This window comes from Lampris incognitus, chromosome 21, assembly GCF_029633865.1.
Source record: "Lampris incognitus isolate fLamInc1 chromosome 21, fLamInc1.hap2, whole genome shotgun sequence".
Taxonomy (NCBI): Eukaryota; Metazoa; Chordata; class Actinopteri; order Lampriformes; family Lampridae; genus Lampris; species Lampris incognitus.
Window position 1 is genome coordinate 16,652,294 of NC_079231.1, and position 19,971 is coordinate 16,672,264.

At 47.2% G+C, this 19,971-nt stretch overlaps 3 protein-coding genes across 5 annotated transcripts in view; 1 reads left to right on the top strand and 2 right to left on the bottom strand.

Annotated features, from left to right (window-relative positions):
• The window catches only part of LOC130131501 (oxysterol-binding protein-related protein 11-like), a 30,162-nt gene extending 19,600 nt beyond the window's left edge, over positions 1–10,562 (bottom strand). For 2 of the 3 annotated variants that reach the window (XR_008812387.1, XM_056301200.1), the window contains exons 1-5: positions 7,783–8,204; positions 7,134–7,202; positions 6,629–6,804; positions 5,451–5,530; positions 3,637–3,825 (exon numbers count right to left, since the gene is read on the bottom strand). Coding sequence is in view for 2 of the 3 variants with exons in the window: in XM_056301200.1 (XP_056157175.1) it covers positions 3,637–3,825; positions 5,451–5,530; positions 6,629–6,804; positions 7,134–7,202; positions 7,783–7,904 (636 nt within the window). In the remaining variant the exon portion in view is untranslated. Of the gene's footprint in view, positions 1–3,636; positions 3,826–5,450; positions 5,531–6,628; positions 6,805–7,133; positions 7,203–7,782; positions 8,205–10,496 lie in introns of those variants that run through there. The other variant, XM_056301201.1, reaches the window with a different exon arrangement.
• Positions 1–19,971, bottom strand: part of cldn10d (claudin 10d) — an 88,033-nt gene that overhangs the window by 66,610 nt on the left and 1,452 nt on the right. The window contains exon 5 of the mRNA XM_056301205.1: positions 19,638–19,851. Within this exon, the coding sequence (XP_056157180.1) occupies positions 19,668–19,851 (184 nt within the window). The 3' untranslated portion in view covers positions 19,638–19,667. The remainder of the gene's footprint in view (positions 1–19,637; positions 19,852–19,971) is intronic.
• LOC130131504 (glycerol-3-phosphate dehydrogenase 1-like protein) lies at positions 8,991–18,735 on the top strand. Its single transcript, XM_056301203.1, has 8 exons — positions 8,991–9,104; positions 12,166–12,343; positions 13,390–13,530; positions 14,487–14,625; positions 15,140–15,249; positions 15,839–16,072; positions 16,221–16,327; positions 17,815–18,735. Exons 1-8 carry the CDS (start codon positions 9,064–9,066, stop codon positions 17,909–17,911), a joined length of 1,047 nt encoding a protein of 348 aa, XP_056157178.1. The 5' UTR covers positions 8,991–9,063; the 3' UTR covers positions 17,912–18,735.

Below are 19,971 nucleotides of genomic sequence, written 5' to 3' on the forward strand. Positions count from 1 at the left end.
TAACAGTAGAATGTTTTCACAGTAACCCTGCAATTGACCACGCACGTCCATGTATGCGTGTGCATGTGACGTGTAGTAGCACACCGGGAAAAAATGGCTCCCCTGAAAGCCACTGTGTAATTCCAACCCTAAGTACAGATATGAGATATCTCGACAGATAAAAGGGGCGAGAAGCAGATTTAATAAGTTTCATCATCTTCGGTGGTCACTCGGGGTCGAGTATGACCGTCCTCCCTCTGGGTCTTCAGGTGGGTGTAGAGACCGATCCTGCAGCCGCATAATGGGGGGACGCCTGTGCGTGACAGCTTTTTACGTGGAGTGGCTGATGCACCTGCAGCCACTGCATGGTCCTTGGCAGGGGGGTGGCCAAAGTCCAATGGCATGAAGAACCAAGACAATTGGGGACCACCCTCTGTTGCAGCCTTCATCCGCCTTCACTGCTGTTGTGACCTGGAGACATCTTCCGCCAGTTCCGCCGTTGAGGCCTTTGTTGGATGCTCCTACAACCTCCATAGGTTATGGAACTGATGATGATGATGATGATGATGACGATTTGTTAAAAAAAATTGTTTTATTTATCCCCAATTTTTAGCTTTTTCACACTAAAACAGTATATAATGAAAATGCACATGCATTTTACAAGAGGGATAAATTGTTGAGTGACTTCATAAACTTGTGATTCAGGCTCGAGTTATTTTTGATATGTCCGTCAGTCTATTGCTTAATGTCTTTTTGCTACCTCTGAAAATTTATGAAAGACACTTTATTCGACATTGTATTCTTACAATGAATTTGTTCTCTGCATTTAACCTACCCAGTATAGGAGCAGTGGACAGCTGCAGCACCCGGGGACCAACTCCACTTCTTTCCATTGCCTTGCTCAGGGGCACAGACAGGAGTATTAACCTTAACATGCACGTCTTTTTGATGATGGGGAAAACCGCAGCACCCAGAGGAAACCCACCACAGACACGGGGAGAACATGCAAACTCCATACAGAAAGGACCTGGGACGGCCTGGGGTTCGAACCCAGGACCTTCTTGCTGTGAGGCGACAGTGCTAACCACTGGGCCACCATGCTGTCCTAGAACATTTATCATATGACACAAAGTATTTCTTTTGCCCATTTATCATCCTGTGTCTCAGTTCTATTAAGTTTGTACTAAAACCTGAAAGCCGCTCTCACAGTCAAAAGATTTGCTTGGACATATGGTTTAGATCACACTCCGCCAAAACAAGCATAAAAGCATATGTACGTATGTATGTATGAGAGAGAGAGAGAGAGAGAGAGAGAGAGAGAGAGAGAGAGAGAGAGAGAGAGAGAGAGAGAGAGAGAGAGAGAGAGAGAGAGAGGATAGGATCCATTGCAACATTAAGCCAATTGCATTGTGTTGTTAGTGTGTTCCCATCATCCATCCATCATCAAGACGACGCCAGGCATGGCAGCCTTGGTACAGCGCTCTCTAGTGCTTTTTCTGTTTGTTTATTCTCTGTGTCTGGTTATTCAAAGTCAATTACTTCCACAAGAGAAGAACTGCTTAACATGAGGCTTAACATCCTGTTTATGTATCTTAGGTAACCCATATAGACTAGGTGTAGCTTCCACTGGGTATATAGTCTGTGGTACAACATTCTATCAATAGCGCTGTCCCAACAGCTTCAGACAATCTATCATGTTCTTCTTGTAACCACCGCCTGGATCTCGTTTCTGGGGCTCATAAGTATTCATGTTGCTAAGTAACATCACAACTTTCTCGTGACAATCTTTCTGGTTTAATACAACAGTGCATCTGCCTTTGTCCGCTGGAAGGATGATGATGTTATTGTCCTTACTGAGATTCGTGAGAGCTTTCCTCTCGTCTCTACTGATGTTGGATGGTGGCGCCTTCGCATTGCTTATGTCTGCAGTTGCTCCGCTTCCGGGTCCATGATGTTGTTTTTTTTGGACTGCTGATTCTGTGGCTGTGATCAGTTCCACTAGCGGGATTTCCCTCGGCATGACAGCAAAATTCAGCCCCTTAGCAAGGATGTCTTTCCCCGCCTGGGTGAGTGGTCTTTCGGATAGATTTTTCACCCACTTGTTAACATCGCCCGTCTATGTCGGGGCGTCTGTCTTTCTGTCTGCTGTTGAGGTCGCTGTCGGTTGTCTGCCAATGTCTCTGGCATGCAGCAAGTAGGTCAAACTTCTTTTGCTGCCTGGTTTTCAACTTTTCATGTTGAGCTTAGACGAGTCTTATCCGTGAACTCAATCACACGTTGGAAAGTGGTCTCATCTAGACGCGACGTGAATCTATGTTGGATCTGCTCCTACTGGATTTCAAAGCAAAGATAGTAAAACTGGTTTGTCTCACCCGTTTGTTCAACAGCTGGCTCTGTGGCCTTCTGAAGGATCTGGTTAGCTCAGTGGCCCTTGACCGAAGATTTCATTTGCAGGCTTTTAGGTGTAATCCAGCTCTGTCTGCATCTGAGGTTGAATCTCAGGTGGTTCCTGTAGTCTGCCATCTTACATGCCATTTGCTCATACTCACGTACAAGTTTAAGGCAATTCTCGCCAAAATGAGTCAAAATGTATTGATTCATGCTCAATAATCCAAGTAAGAAAATCAAAGAAGGTTGAATTGAACTCATATTTTCACATGAAACTGGTCATTGGTTTCAGTCGGTATGGATCTGTCGCCATTTTACAATGCTGGGATAGCAAACATTCCCCAATCCTCTGTGAATAGTAAACATGGTCATTAAAACGCTAGTTAATGGTCACGCCCATATTTGCATATGAAACTGGTCATTGGTTTCGGTCGTTATGCAACTGTATCTTTTATAAGGGTGGGGATACCTGCAGTCACTTTAGACTGAAGCGGTCACTTAGATGAGTGATGAAACATATCTGTCAATAAACGTATCCAGATGAATTAATTCAACTTTCCTTGATTTGCTGATTATCCAACCATAACAAAACTCTGCATAGTAGCGACATGCTACTACTACTACAACTACTACTTTCGGCTGCTCCCATTAGGGGTCGCCACAGCGGATCATCTGTTTCCATTTCTTCCTGTCCTCTGCATCTTCCTCTGTCACACCAGCCACCTGCATGTCCTCCCTCACCACATTCATAAACCTCCTTTTCCTCTTCCCTGGCAGCTCCATATTCAGCATCCTCCCAATAAACCCAGCATCTCTCCTCCACACATGTCCAAGCCTTCTCAATCTTGCCCCTCTTGCTTTGTCTCCAAACCGTCCAACCTGAGCTGTCCCTCTAAGAGGTGATTTCCTGATCCCGTCCTTCTTCGTCACTCCCAATGCAAATCTTAGCATCTTCAACTGTCACCTCCAGCTCCGCCTCCTATCTTTTCATCAGTGCCACTGTCTCCAAACCATACAACATGGTCACACTACCATCTTGTAAACTTTCCCTTTAACTCTTGCGACATACGTACCTGTTGTGCAAATATGCTTGCCTCCAATGTCCTATCGTTGTTTCATATATTTCTTCCGTTTCTTTTTTGTTTGTTTACTTTTTTTTGCATGAGTGATTTCTGCGAGTGATAGAAGCTGCTGTGTACCGAACGGAGTCAAATCCTTCATGTGCATAGACACACTTGGTCAATAAAGTTGATTCTGAGTGTACGGTACCTCTCTGGCATTCAGCAGATGGTCTGGCAGCAGGGATCTCTTGCTGGAGTAGACAGAGGAGCCCTTGTGGTGTTGTGACAAGCCGAAAAATGACGGTGTGTTCTGGCTCGGCCGGCGCTGAGACATGGGTGAGCTGCCGCTGCCCTGAGACACCATGGAGTAGCTCCGGGACTTAGGCAGGAGATTGCTCTGCACAGAGGAAGGAAGACAGGAAATTGGTCAGCATACGACTCACATCTGCTTTATTTCCTAATCCCATTTGCTGTGCCAGTCAGCGAAATAGTGAACACACACACAGAAAAACATTGTTTTTTATATCCAATGTGCTTCAATTGAACCAGTGCTTGTATCTGCTTAAAACAAGTATGCCCTAAGAGTTAATATGAAACTTTTAGTAACGCTTTCAGGACTGACAAGTAGCAATTATTAAGATTATTTCACATTGCACAAAGTAGCACTAAGTCCCAGAATTGTATCCCCTGAATTGTCCCTGAATTGAATTGAACTGCTGTGGTCATGGCACAGTCTTATGTTGAAACCAAACTGGGCCTGCTATGGGCATGATACAGCATTGTGGGTGCAACACGGTTAGCAAATCAGTCTCATAAATTTATCAACCATTAATTTTGGTATTTAATATTTTATAATTAAACTACTAAAATTAATGGAATAATCAAATCAGTCCCATTAAATCAGTCTCAAAACTATTAAACATTAACTTAAGTGTTCAATAGTTATAACTGAATCATTGAAGTTGATGGAATAATCAATGGTGCACTGATTAGTGTTTTGATTTATTTTTTTTATAAAATGTTTCTCCGTTTTACCCCCCCAATTGATTTTGGCCAATTACCCCACTCTTCTGAGCCATCTCAGTCACTGCTCCACCCCCTCTGCCAAGATGGGGAGGGTCGCAGACTACCACATGCCTCCTCCGATACATGTGGAGTCGCCAGGGGCACGTAGCGCGTGGGAGGATCACGCTATTCTCCCCCCAGTCCCACACTCCCAAACAGGCACCCTGACCAACCAGAGGAGGCGCTAATGCAGCGACCAGGACACTTACCCACATCCGGCTTCCCACCCGCAAACAAGGCCAATTATGTCTGTAGGGCCGCCTGCCCAAGCCAGAGGTAACATAGGGATAGAGTGCTTTGATTGGCAATGGAGGCTTCAATAAATAGTCAAAAAACAGGCACGACGGCTTACGTCAATGAAAACAATTTATTAGAACACTCAATAAAAAAAATTGACTACTACTAATCAACACTATTATCTAGCTAATACTGATCAGGTACAATCAATGATGAGCAGCAATGTAAGGATCAAGGCACAAAGGGTGATATGAGGTAGTGAGGCTGTGCAAATATTCTACGGGTGTGTGTAACTAGGTGTGTGCTTGTAACTCTTCTCCTGGATCACCACCTTGCTGTGGTAGAGAAGCTTGCATGCACTAATGATCCAAAGAGCTATGCTGTCCAGAGCTTGGCTCCTGGTAGGGTCACCTAAGGTGGATAGGTCAAGGGGGAGGTTCCAGACGAAGCGTCTATATCATGACAACACTACACCACAGTGGTTTCTAAAGTGTTTGCCACACTGGTGTAGTGACATATTACCACATTACAGAACCTCTTCTTTTCTAGACGCAGTCTTCGCATTCATTTAGTGCTTCTTGCAGGAGTTAAACAGTTTTAGGAATTCATATTGCTCAACACATCAACATCACATAACTCTGCTTAAAAATTGACATTCTGTATCAATTGAAACCTCTGGGGTTGTGTATGTAGACGTACGCACTTGGTATATCCTCTTACCTTGCCCATCGCCTCTGTGTGGTGCTGTGTGCAGATCTGCAGTCTGCTCACCCAGTGCTGCCTCTCTTTGGCATCGGTAGCTGACAGAGTACAGAGAAGAAAACAAAAATTGTATTATAGCTTCGCCGGGTGGGTCTTTATCAGCATTCAATGGTACTGGGCTGGAGGTTAAAAATGGGAACCGCAAAATTTCCAGTTGGATTCCCAGGACCTAGAGCATGGAGTGTCAGAAGCAGGCAAATGCAATATAACGCGCAGTCCAATAGATGTCCCAGCACCAGGTCTGGGCTGGCAGGAATTAACAGACTCGTGTACAACCATTTAAAGTAAACATACAACACTACAATTATGTATATGCACTTTAGCAAAGCACTTAACACAATCCAGTGGTACCTGCTTTGCTATCAACACTGCTTCTCCAAACCTGTCGTAGTATCATGAGAAATCCACACAATAGTGTTTTGAACTGAAATTACCAACAAAACCGATTTAGTCCTAGCACTTTCATTTAGTCATCCTTTACAGTTATACAGCTGCATTGTATTGGATGACCCAGTTCTTATACACTTATTACACTTTCAAAATTATTTCATCACAACCCACCACAATATCTGGCCTATCCCACAGCCACAAATTGCTTCTTGTTCTACCCAAGCCAAGTTGGTACCACTATTTCAGTCTACGGCCCTTGCCTGTATAAATTTGCCCCTTGCTCCAAATAACAAATGGTCTTGCAGAATACTGTGGGGAGTTTGGTTTCTCTTCCACTTTTTTATAGCTGGTAGGCAGAAATGATCTGCTGAATGCAGAGTTTATGCATTAAAGTGGCATGAACTGCCACCCACAGGCAGATTAACCGTTGAGTCATGGGGGATGGTGTGTATCCCAGCAGGGCAAAACCCTAGACTGGTCAAATCCAATCACAGGCACTACAACAGATTCACTTGCCCTGCCACTCATAACTAATCCAATTTATCATTTCCATTTTACCGTATACACTTTTGGACAGTAGGAGCAAACCTATGTGAATACAGACAGAAATGCAAACTCCACACCGAAAAGCTGAGAGCAAACCCAGGATCTTCTTACTGGGAGGTAAGAATGTGAATAACTAGACTGCTATGCCATCCCCGATTGACTGTGTGTTTTTTTATTTGCATATCAGAACAAGTGCCAACCCCTGAGCTTGTACTGCTCCCCGCTGATGGCATTGACAGTGAAGGTATGGGAGTCCTCGTCGCTGGGGGAGATGACGGCCCCTGCCAGGGGGAGCGTCCCGCGAGGCTTCTGGAAACGCGACTGCTCGTTGACAAAGTACTCCAGCAGACCCGCTTCGTTGTTTAGGACAAAGAATCTGCAGAGCGGTGAGAAAAAGAGGAAAGGCACATAACGAATGGGGTAACCACCAGTTAACAGCACTAAATTTAATCTGCGTCCACCCACAGCCATGTCTGTGTAGCCTACACTTCCAAGCCAACTTTGGCAGGGAACCAATAAAGGATGTACTTGGTTGATACAACAAGGTGAAACTAGCTGGGTTAATTCTGGAATGAAGTCATGGTGTTATGGTGAACAGAAACAATATTTTCTTGCCCCACTAATATATGGTCAACATTATATCTTGAGATGTGTGCCAGAGTTTTAAAACCTGATGACATATCTGCAAGCATCTAGCTGACTCACCTATATTGCCATCCTGTGACCAGATTGGTGTATTTCATTAAGTAGCCGTCAATGTTCTCCATGTGATCACTGGAATGGCAAATGATCAAACAAGTCAAGATAGAAAACTCGTTAGTTGACTAAGTTACCAAGCCCAATCCCATGTACAAACAGAGCCTGACAATGCAAGTCAATTGAGGTATCTCCCTCCCCTTTCATATCAGTCTTTTGGATAGAATGGGTGCAGAAGTTCTGAAAGGCCAGCGAAGCTAAGGGTAAAGCACTGCATGGCACTCTCTACTGATATAAACACCAAAATGGGGGAGATCAGCCTCACTCGTGAAAATCTAAAATACACAAAGAATGATTATCAGAAGTGTGTGTTAATGATCACTAACCCGTGAAGACAGATATCTACCTACTGAGAACATCTTGGCCAGATGTTTTCCGTCTGCTCTCTTCTTGTACAATTACCCCCCTTCAAACTGTACACTTTCACTTCACGTAAAGCAACATTGCATTGCAATGCATTTCCTCGTACGACATATGTTACACAAACAAAGTTTGTTTGACTGCATCACCGGTAACCTGCAAGCTAAAACGGCAATGCTCCATCATACTCAGCTGACTTAACTTTTTACCATTCGCCAGCTAAGGAAGTTGCACCGACCTGTACTGCCAGCCTTTGGCGCTCGTCCTCCCCGAGCTCGGGGTCCTGCTCTGGGGGAAGACCTCCAGCTTGCCCTCGCTCTCGGGAATTCGTATAGCCGCGGTTTCCCCTTGCATAGTCATGGCATGAAGTTAGCTACAGCTAATGCTAATGCGCGGACGTTAGCCGGCAAACCAAACCCCTGCCGTGAGCGCTGAACGTAAACCGACGTCGGCTCGCTAACGTCAACCCCGTCGAGTCTCGTTTAGACAGGGATCTGTCGGTTCATTTCTTTTAATCCAAACGGCGCCAACTGCTCCAAGGAAAATGAACTGTCAGCCGGCCGACTCTGGGAGTCGGCGCCAGACCATACTCCCGATACTGCGACTGCTTAGCTTATTAGCTAGCTGTTTACTGCCTCCCTGGGAAAAGCTGTCACGTGATCCGTTCCAAGGGAAAAAACGCTTCCGCCTTTTTAAACAGGTGGGCGTGGTTTACGGTGTTCGCCAAACTACGTCTTTATGCGCGCTCAATGATCCAGGTAAGGACGTCGCTGGAAGTTGGATCAGCTCGTCTGGACACAACGTTTATTGAGAGAAACGTTTCACCACTCATCTTCATTACCTCTTCAGTCTCAACTGGTATCCCCACCCTTATAAACAGGTTCCGTGTCATGTGCAAATTGCTGTGACCATTAACCAGAGTTACGATGGCAGTCCTCTGAGAATAGCACACATTGCCATTTAACTCTAGTTAATGGTCACGGCAATTTGCATATGATAACGATCGTTGATTTCGCTCGTTATGCCACTGGATCGTTTCATCATCATCATCATCATCGTCGTCGTCGTCATGTATTGTTTATAAGGGTGGGGATACCTGCAGTCAGTTGAGACTGAAGAGGCCGCTTGGATGAGTGATGAAACGTTTCTCTCAATAAATGTGTCCAGATGAAGTGATCCAACTTTCTCCGATTTGTGCAACAACGTAACGTCCTGTTATTAGTGCACGCAAATGATTAATGAACCCATATCCTGGTTAACTTGAATCTGTTCACCCGGTTTACATTCATTAACATGTTAATATCCTAAAAATGAGGGTTGGCATATCTGTTACAGCAAAGGGAGCTGATGTTGCCTGGTTGTCCAGTGTTGCAGTTGCAACATTTGCAAGTCCCGCATGCGTAGGCGTGGAGTGTAAGAAGAAGGATGTGCTACTCATGCTGGGCGTATAAGGAAGTTATGAAAGACGAGGGTTAAAAACGCTCGATTCTTCGCGTGAGTTGAATTTGCCACCTCCAAAATGACGGGGCTGAAAGTCTGTATCGTTGGATCTGGAAACTGGTAACGTTCATTTTTTTGGTTTTTGGAAATGTGTGCGTCCTCAAACATGAACAGTAACATATTGTGTTCACCAATTGTGCACAATACAAACGCTTATATTGTTTAACCGTGTCAGGTTCTCAAAAACGAGATTCAGATGAAGAGATTTCGTCACAGCGGCGAGTTTGTGCCATTTGTTACCCCTTCTTATTATGACGTTTCCTTCCATGAATGTTTAAGGATGTTTAGGATACTTTTCTTAATCGATACCTGTTAAACTGTATTCATGTCAGACTGGAAGGTATCAGGTGCTTTCACGTTGGCGCAGATTACGGGATAACATTATCCACAGCACAAATTCCCGCCCACGTGATCAGATTTCGGGGTATACCTGTTCCGAAGACCAAACGGATTCTGTCCACCCACTTCATGCCACCCAGTTCGAACCCTTATTCTTGGTGTTGCGTTCAAGGTGACCTGACCACACATTTTTACCCAGTTTTTTTTACATTCGCCTTTGAGCCTGCGCTGGGCAGGGTCCAAATGTACAAACAAAGCGGCGCCTCCGCCACTTCCCGGACAGGTTCCCGAATGGGTCAGAACACACGGGCGGGGGGGGGGTGCGCGTGTGCGGTACGCATCCCTCACACCTCGCGCACCTTATACGCAGTCTTTCGAGTCCGATCACCGTGATTTGGCGATTTGGCAAAAACAGGATAGTAAAAGTGTGAAATTGGGGGACATTTTTTAGAGCTTTTCTTTCACTACACTGTGTCAGGATGCAATCTATAGTAAAAACAAAACAAACAAAAACAAACCTTTGCTATGATTATATACTAGTGATGCGCGACCAACATGTTTTTTGATTTCGTTCTGTCTTGAGCAAATGCGTTTTTAACCAAGCATTATGACCGTCATAATGGTCTTTATATAAATAAAGAAACGAACGGTGCGTGATCATTATATATAAATAAAGGTTATTCTGTATTATCGGGGAGTCAGGCGTGACTTGTTTTTAATCTCCGGGCTCCGTGGCTCAGAACCGGCCGCGGTAACTGCTTCGGTTACTTTCCGCCATGCAACTTGTTTGATTTTCGTTAGTAATTTCAAACCGAAGGCTGCCAAAAGAAAGAAATACGCTTCAAAAACTGCACTTCCTCCTCTAGCGCCTCTTAAGCGCTTCCGCCATTTCTCGTAAACCGAGCGTGTGGGCGTGGTCACAAGGCTCGCGCGCGGCACGAGCGCAAATTCAGGATGGCTTGAGACGTGTGCGGAGAAAACGCGTCACCCCCCCCCCCACACACACACAACTATTTAATTTGAAAATAAGGAAAATATTCTTTACAAGAACAAATCTTATGCTTCTTCTTTTTTTAAGAGCTGGTTCGACAACCAGAGGGCTTTTTTACTTACCTGGTCTGAATTTCTGGAGAAATATGGTATTCCAGTGACTCCCAAAGAATTGTCATGGATGCTGTCCCCCAGGGGGCCACTCTGCTCCTGCTGAAAGATGTTGGTGAAACACAGCCATCTTGGTCCTTTCAGTGCAACCCTTAAGATACCCGGGGGAGGGGGGGGGGCGATGCTTTATGTCTAGCCCCTCTGCCAATAACTCAAAGATTACATCACTTTTTTTTCCAGTCCTTATGTTATTCCATACTGGAATGTCTTTGTTGATAACATCAACTGGAAAAAAAGTCTGGACCATGCCATTAAAATGCCCTATTGCTAATAAAATAAGGGCGGTAACCTACAAACTAATTAATAGATAATAAAGTTATCTTAAGAAGATGAGGGATAGCATTGAGACGTTCTGCTCACTTTGTGATAACGGTAATGAAAACACCTTGCATGTATTCTGGACAAGCCCATATACTCAGACATTTTGTAAAGATATGTGTAACCTTACCAAGAAATATATATGTAATGATTTCTCCTTGTTATATATGAAGATGTATTGCTTGGATGACCGATCTAAAGCTAATGAGTACTTCCCAATCAACCTCGTTCTTTTACTCGTAGCCAAAAAACCTTTATTTATTGTATTTGAACGTGAAGTCAGGCATTATGTCAAAACTATGTCAACTTCCAACAACACCAAAGCTGTTAAAACCCTCAACATGTGTGGCCTTTACAACATCTCTACATCATTTGTAATATAAGACGCGATACCCCTGCCTCCTTTTACCTTGCTGTAGTTTGCTTGTTTGCTTGTTTTTTATTTTTGCTGTATGTGATGTAGTGTATGGAGTGCTGTGTTGCAGGCAAACAATCCTGTGTAGGGGGTTGTCTGGGTAGCATGGTGGTCTATACCGTTGCCTACCAACACGGGGATCGCTGGTTCGAATCCCCGTGTTACCTCCGGCTTGGTCGGGTATCCCTACGGACACAATTGGCCGTGTCTGCAGGTGGGAAGCTGGGTGTGGGTGTGTGTCCTGGTCGCTGCACTAGCGCCTCCTCTGGTCGGTCGGGCAGCCTGTTCAGGAGGGAGGGGGGAACTGGGGGGAATAGCGTGATCCTCCCACGCGCTACGTCCCCCTGGGGAAACTCCTCACCGTCAGGTGAAAAGAAGCAGCTGGCGACTCCACATGTATGGGAGGAGTCATGTGGTAGTCTGCAGCCCTCCCCGGATCGGCAGAGCGGGGGGTGGAGCAGCGACCGGGACGGCTCGGAAGAGTGGTGTGATTGACTAGAAAAAGAGGGAAAAAATTAAAAGTAAAATTCCGTGTAATTTTGTGTTATGTGGAAATTTGATTTTGCAATAGAAAAAAGGAGGAACAAAAAGAGGAGAAAGCACATGGGATCAGACGCACTGGGGTTTTATAAATGTGGTGAAAAGACTGCGTATGCCTGTTTCCTGTTTTGTGTGTACACAGATCTCTACACCTACATAGACACAGTTTTATACAGCTGGCGCCTGCTGTTCTGCAGCTGTGTGTGTGTGTGTGTGTGTGTGTGTGTGTGTGTGTGTGTGTGTGTGTGTGTGTGTGTGTGTGTGTGTGTGTGTGTGTTCAGATATATTCGGATTGAAGCCTTCGGGCCTCCATGTTTTGCGATCTGACCCCACTCCTGCTCTCTCCAGGGGCTCCGTCATTGCCAAAATCGTTGGCCACAATGTCAAAGGCTCCAACAGGTTCGACCCAAACGTGAACATGTGGGTTTTCGAGGAAACGGTCAACGGCAAGAAGCTGTCGGAGATCATTAACACGGAGCATGAGAACGTCAAATACCTCCCGGGTCACAAGCTGCCCAAAAACGTGGTAAGTGTCTGAATGTTTGAGATTCCTTATTTTTGAATATAACGGATGACGTCACAGCCACGTGAAGGCCATGCAGCAGACTTGGCAGCATGGACACTGCTCTGATAGACCTTATAACTCGTCTCATGAGGTACCAGATTTATTTAACAGGGCTCATTACGTGAACATTGCACCCATTTGGGCCGCATCTCGTTCACTGCTGGTGTCCCCCAAACAGCTCTCACATGCAGACATATGGTGAATAAGTCAGTTAAATAACTACAATATCAACTTCAAGATGGAAAAAGGGCAACTTTTGGGGTAGGAAGCTAAGAAAAAGGAAGAAAAAGAAAATGCGGGGGCGTCCGGGTGGCATGGCGGTCTATTCCGTTGCCTACCAACGTGGGGATCGCCGGTTCAAATCCCCGTGTTGCCTCCGGCTTGGTGGGGCGTCCCTTACAGACACAATTGGCCGTGTCTGCGGGTGGGAAGCCGGATGTGGGTATGTGTCCTGGTCGCTGCACTAGCGCCTCCTCTGGTCGGTCAGGGCACCTGTTCAGGGGGGGGTAGCGTGATCCTTCCACGCGCTACGTCACCCCGGTGAAACTCCTCACTGTCAGGTGAAAAGAAGCGGCTGGCGACTCCACATGTATGGGAGGAGGCATGTGGTAGTCTGCAGCCCTCCCCGGATCGGCAGAGGGGGTGGAGCAGCGACCGGGACGGCTCGGAAGTCAAGTCAATTTTATTTGTGTAGCCCAATATCACAAATTACAAAATTTCCTCAAGGGGCTCAGGGGAAGAGTGGGGTAATTGGCCGGATACAATTGGAATAAAAAGCCCCCCCCCCCCCTCAAAAAAATGCATTTTTGTTTACTTGCCAAATTGGTCTATACAAACTTATCAGTGGTGACCAACACTTACCGGTCTTTGGCTGGCGTGTCACCCTGATCCCTAGCAGATTTTATCTGGAACTGAATGAGTTAGCCATTAATATATCTGTTTACTGAATCACCAACACGCCCTCGGCCTTCATTAAACAACTGATGTCTTTCCCAACGTGGCGCCAGGTGGCTGTGCCAGACGTCACCGAAGCAGTGAAGGGAGCCAAAGTGCTGGTCTTTGTCATCCCACACCAGTTCATTGGGAGAACCTGCGAGCAGATAAAACCCCACATCACCCCGGGAACCATTGGGATATCGCTCATCAAAGTAAGCCCTGTGCAATACTGAGTCATGTGAAGTTGCCAAATCCGATACTCGACTTCAGCTCGCTCCCTGTGACCGGGGGAAAGGCAGCCAAGTGACCTCGCCCGTGTTGTATATCTTACCGATGACAGGGAATGAGTGGACCTTTTGGTTTAGAAATACCGTACTTCCCATTGGGTTAAGATGGGACGCCATTACACTTTATTTGTTAAGGGAGAGTTGACCATGTGTGTGTGTGTGTGTGTGTGTGTGTGTGTGTGTGTGTGTGTGTGTGTGTGTGTGTGTGTGTGTGTGTGTGTGTGTGTGTGTGTGTGTGTGTGTGTGAGGCTCTTATGGTGCCCTATGAGTCATCCAGAGGAGAAAGAACTTCTCATTCTGTGAATGTTCTCATTCATCCAGGTCATGGTTATCCAAAGGAGTTGAATCTAGTACAACTGGACTTGGTTATATATCCGTGAAGACGTTTCACCTCTCATCAGTTAGTGTCTTTCTGACTAGACCAAGCTAGTCTGACTGGCTGGTGATGAATATCCAGCCGGTCAGACTAGCTTGGTCTAGTCAGAAAGACACAAACTGAGGAAGCCTCTTGGATGAGAGGCGAAACGTCTTTGCGGATATATACCAAGTCCAGTTGCACTTGATTCAACTCCTTTGGATAACTTCTCATTCGTTTTCCCAGCTGAGATGTCACCGAGATCAGATCAGATCAGATCGTTGACGTAGTTGAAAACCTTACGGGTCACAAACACGTCTCTGTAACCTCTAGACGCACCCTGTATGGAAGTTAAGGTACTACACGTGTAACGAGTGATGAGCGGCAGGTCTATGTCATGGTGTCATGGTGGACACAGGCGACTCTAGGAGATCTTTATTTTCTCCCGTTTTAGTCTTTCATTTGTACAACCGCTCGCGGTGAGGCTCTGTTTCTCATCAGTTTTTCATCGCTCGTCTCCATCCAGGGTATCGATGCGGGGCCGGAGGGCTTGAAGCTCATCTCGGACATCATCCGGGAGAAACTGGAGATCGACGTCAGCGTCCTGATGGGCGCCAACATCGCCAGCGAGGTGGCCGAAGAAAAGTTCTGTGAAACCACCATCGGTCAGACGCTGCCTGGTTTCTACCGTCTTTTATCAGAGTGTTATGTTGGCCCTGAGCGGAAACACCTTTGTTGATCTGATTACTAGCCTGCTGTTAAGTAACTTGCAGAGGATGACTTAAGGGTGGGTCACGGTTTCCCCTGTCACGAATACCCACCACAACAAAGGGCCCTCCCCCCAATTCACTACACTTCTGACACCTATGTAGCGAATTAAGGGGGCAGTACGGGAACCGCCGCACCCGGGACGCGAACCCGGGTCTCCCGTACCACGGGCGACAACGTTAACCAGTCGACTAAAGGGTCCGACCCGTTAGCCGAGGGCTACCGAGCCTATTCATCCGCGACCGTTACAGTACTCTTCAATTTGGAGGAAACTTGAGCGAAAACCGGTGGACTCTCGATTCCCGTACTTACCCTTGTCAAGTGTAAACAAATGCCCGCTTGGTGTTATCTTATATTTTACTTGTTTATCCCCCCCACCCTCCCAACCCTGATATATTGCTCATAATCCAGGTGCAAAGGAGGCAAACGGCATCCTCTTCAAGGAGCTGCTCCAAACTCCAAACTTCCGCATCACGGTGGTGCAAGACAGCGAGACGGTGGAGCTGTGTGGTGCTCTGAAGGTAAACCAATCAGCTGTGCTCTGGATGCAAAATGCAGTCGCACATTTACATGTTAGGGGAACTTCACCCTTTTGTTTATTTATTTTTGGCCCCTTTTTTCTACCCAATTGTATCCGGCCAATTACCCCACTCTTCCGAGCCGTCCCGGTCGCTGCTCCACCCCCTCTGCCGATCCGGGGAGGGCTGCAGACTACCACATGCCTCCTCCCATACATGTGGAGTCGCCAGCCGCTTCTTTTCACCTGACAGTGAGGAGTTTCACCAGGGGGACACAGTGCATGGGAGGATCATGCTATTCCCCCTGAACAGGCGCCCCGACTGACCAGAGGAGGCGCTAGTGCAGTGACCAGGACGCATACCCACATCCGGCTTCCCACCTGCAGACACGGCCAATTGTGTCTGTAGGGACGCCTGACCAAGCTGGAGGCAACACGGGGATTCGAACCAGCGATCCCCGTGTTGATAGGCAACGGCATAGACCGCTACACCACCCAGACACCCCAACAGTTTCTCATTTCAACAAGTTGTAGCTCAATTCTCTCTCTCGCTGTCTCTCTCTCTCTTGCTCTCTCTCTTTGTATTTCTGCAGAACATTGTAGCGGTGGGCGCTGGGTTCTGCGATGGCCTGGGTTTCGGGGACAATACGAAAGCGGCGGTGATCCGGCTGGGTCTGATGGAGATGGTGGCCTTCGCCAAGATGTTCTGCAAGAGCCCGGTGAGCTCCACCACGTTCTTGGAGAGCTGCGGAGTGGCCGACCTCATCACCACCTGCTACGGAGGACGCAACCGCAAGGTGGCCGAGGCCTTCGTCAGAACGAAGAAGGTGAGGCGGAAGGGGGATCGATAGACCCGTACTGTTTTAACCTTAACCATTCTAAAATGTTGGTATATAGATACAATTATCCACACATCGGCCAATAGCAATAAGTGTGTGTGTGTGTGTGTGTATGTGTGTGTGTTGGGTTCACTAGTCAATCGCTGAGCTGGAGGAAGAGATGCTGAACGGCCAGAAGCTCCAAGGCCCGCAGACCTCCACTGAGGTCTACAAAATCCTGGAAAAGCAGGGCATAGCCAACAAGTGAGTTCATTTTTTACCCGATGCAAACTGCCCCATCAGATAGGCTAGGCAAACGATACTAAACATTGTTATTTGTAAAACTAATGCAAATACCCAACATGGTAGTCGACGCTATGCCAATCTGTATGGGATTCGGATGGCGACTGCAAAGTACAAAACAATTTTGAATCACAAAACAAACAGAGATGAGAATAGCAGCTCACAGCATCATAAGACTGTAGCTTGAGGCCCCTGCATCAATAGAGACTGTAGCTTGAGGCCCCTGCATCAATAGAAACTGTAGCTTGGGGCCGCTGCATCTATAGAGACTGTAGCTTGGGGCCCCTGCATCAATAGAGACTGTAGCTTGAGGCCCCTGCATCTATAGAGACTGTAGCTTGGGGCCCCTGCATCAATAGAGACTGTAGCTTGGGGCCCCTGCATCAATAGAGACTGTAGCTTGAGGCCCCTGCATCAATAGAAACTGTAGCTTGGGGCCCTGCATCAATAGAGACTGTAGCTTGAGGCCCCTGCATCAATAGAAACTGTAGCTTGGGGCCCCTGCATCTATAGAGACTGTAGCTTGGGGCCCCTGCATCAATAGAGACTGTAGCTTGAGGCCCCTGCATCAATAGAAACTGTAGCTTGGGGCCCTGCATCAATAGAGACTGTAGCTTGAGGCCCCTGCATCAATAGAAACTGTAGCTTGGGGCCCCTGCATCTATAGAGACTGTAGCTTGGGGCCCCTGCATCAATAGAGACTGTAGCTTGAGGCCCCTGCATCAATAGAGACTGTAGCTTGGGGCCCTGCATCAATAGAGACTGTAGCTTGGGGCCCCTGCATCAATAGAGACTTTGAATCTTGGGGCCCCTGCATCAGTAGAGACTGTAGCTTGAGGCCCCTGCATCAATAGAAACTGTAGCTTGGGGCCCCTGCATCAATAGAGACGTAGCTTGTGGCCCCTGCATCAATAGAGACTTTGAATCTTGGGGCCCTGCATCAGTAGAGACTGTAGCTTGGGGCCCCCGCATCAATAGAGACTTTGAATCTTGGGGCCCTGCATCAGTAGAGACTGTACCTTGGGGCCCTGCATCAATAGAGACTAGCTTGGGCCCTGCATCGTGATGCAGGGTTGGAACAAACGTCCCTTTTAGGGTATGACTGGGGATCCCTACTATACATGAACACAATACCCCTGACCTTTTGGGGGCCCTCGTGGTCCGGGGCCCTGGGGCACTCGCCCGGCATGCCCAGTCCGTAATCCAGCCTTGGTTGATTTAGTTTAGTTCAGATACAGAGGATGATTTCAAGGCTTCATTCCTTGCAGTCACATTGACTGGCAGTTCTGGTGTCTAGTTGAGCGGATCGTCGACGTCAGAACCATTTCAAGAAGTGCTTTAAAGTTTCAATCTGCTCCTGACCGCTACACAAATCATTACTCTAGTTAACACAAAATCACCGCTTTCAAAAAAAAAAGGGTTTTGACTTTGTGTTTTGTGTCCAACAGGTTCCCATTGTTTAGTGCAGTCTATATGATCTGCTACAAGGGCAAGGAAGTCCAAAAGTTCATCTCCTGCCTGCAGAACCATCCAGAACATATGTGACGGGAGCCGGTCTCCAGACAGCCTCACCGTACCGCCTTTAATACTATATTCACCGCATGTGGGGAACAAACGGGTTTCCTGAAAACGCACAACCGCAAGCCTCAACTCACCTAGCCACCAAACCACAACCTGGGCTGCATTTGTTTGGGTCTTTGTGAAACTGGACACGGTACCGAGAATTTCTCCAGCTTCCCAAGCACCGATTTAAGAGGGAAATGAGAGCAACACCATAGACATACGTTTCTCACAGAAAAATGAGGAATCCACAATTGGGGGGGGGGGGGCACATTGGGGCGTCCGGGTAGCGTAGCGGTCTATTCCGTTGCCTACCAACACGAGGATCGGCGGTTCGAATCCCCGCGTTACCTCCGGCCTGGTCGGGCGTCCCTACAGACACAATTGGCCGTGTCTGCGGGTGGGAAGCCGGATGTGGGTATGTGTCTGCAGCTCTCTCCGGATCGGCAGGAGAGGGGGTGGAGCAGTGAGCGGGACGGCTCGAAAGAGTGGGGTAATGGGACGGACACAATTGGGGAGAAAAAAAAACGGGGCGGGGGGACACCTCTCATTTAATGGCACGAAAGCAAAGCGGCTTATGGCGCCGCTGATCAATACTTTGTTGGGCTGACAATGCCGAACTTGTCACCGTCCTGATCGTCGCTGATCGGTGGGGAGAGAGAGAGAGGGGGGAAAGGTGATCACAGTAATTCGGAAATGAGATTTCCCTCATATGACCTCATGGTTCTAGCTCTACTTGTATTTTTTAACACTAAATCTGATGTGGGAGATATTAGCAACGCTTGGCAAGCTGCGGAAATTCTCTTTTTTTTAAAAATCTGATTCAGACGTAACACTGTCGACATGCATTTGTAAGGCCCGCCCCTTCGATGCGACCAGTTTGCTGATGTTGTTTACAGTCAGATGAACACAGGTGCCTTGGCTTTTTCTGGGTTTTAGTGTGGCCTCAACTTCTTTTGACTGCTTTTCATTTCAAAATGTTTTTAAAACGTTTTTTTTATTCTCTTTGTTGCTGTAATGAAGACGACACACAACCCCCACTCTGTACTTCCCTTTTTATCATATTTTATTCCATCGCTAACAGGCACACCCTCCTAATCAATGTGGGGGTTTTTTAGCAATAAAACTCCAATCATGTCAAACGATGACTGCAGCACTGATGTGAGACCACATAGGAGTCTGCTGTTGAACTATCAGTTGAACTATCTGTTGAACATCTTGTTTTATTCAGCAATGAACACGCCGCTTAACATGCCGCAGCAGGAGACAGGAAGTGTGTACTAGGGAAAGTGATGAAATGGATTCTTGCTAATTTATGTTGAAATTGGTTGACGGACAACACCCACTGTGGCTTGTGTAAGAGTCCTCTCTGAGCAAATAAATCATATGCAACAGACGACCAGAAAATCTGTGACTTCCTCCACCCGTGGTGTCCAGGCTTTATGGACGGACATCTCCAGCCCTATACAGCTTAGGGCAGGGGTGTCAAACTCCAGGCCTCGAGGGGCCGCAGTGTCTGCAGGTATTTGTTGCAACCACCTGATTAAACTAGTTCCTTCCCCTCCTTGATCCAGGAGGTGAGCTAATTAGTTAAATCAGGTGGTGTAGTGCATGGTTGCAACAAATACCTGCAGACACTGTGGCCTTCGAGGCCTGGAGTTTGACACCCCTGACTTAGGGGGTCACCGCTCGTGTTTGGGGGGGGGCGGGAGCGGAGTCACTTTCTCCGTCTCTGATTGGCTCAGACAAAAGCGTCCCTGCTGTACGTCCTGGTGGTCTTTGTCGTCTTAGTCGCCCCGCTCCTCCTGCTCTCGTAGAACAGCGGGGGCACCAGGGTGACCCTGGACGAGTTGGCGGGCAGCATGTAGGTCCGTCTGGTGCGGGCCGTGGCGTAGGTCGCTGGCCTGCGCCGCTTTTTCGGGGAACTAGGACAGAAGATGATGCGAGGAAGTAACGGGAAATTGTACTACTCCCAAGTATTCGACATTTATCTGAATTACTGGAAGGGGGTTTTGGGTGAGGTTAAAGGTGTGGGTGGATGCTTA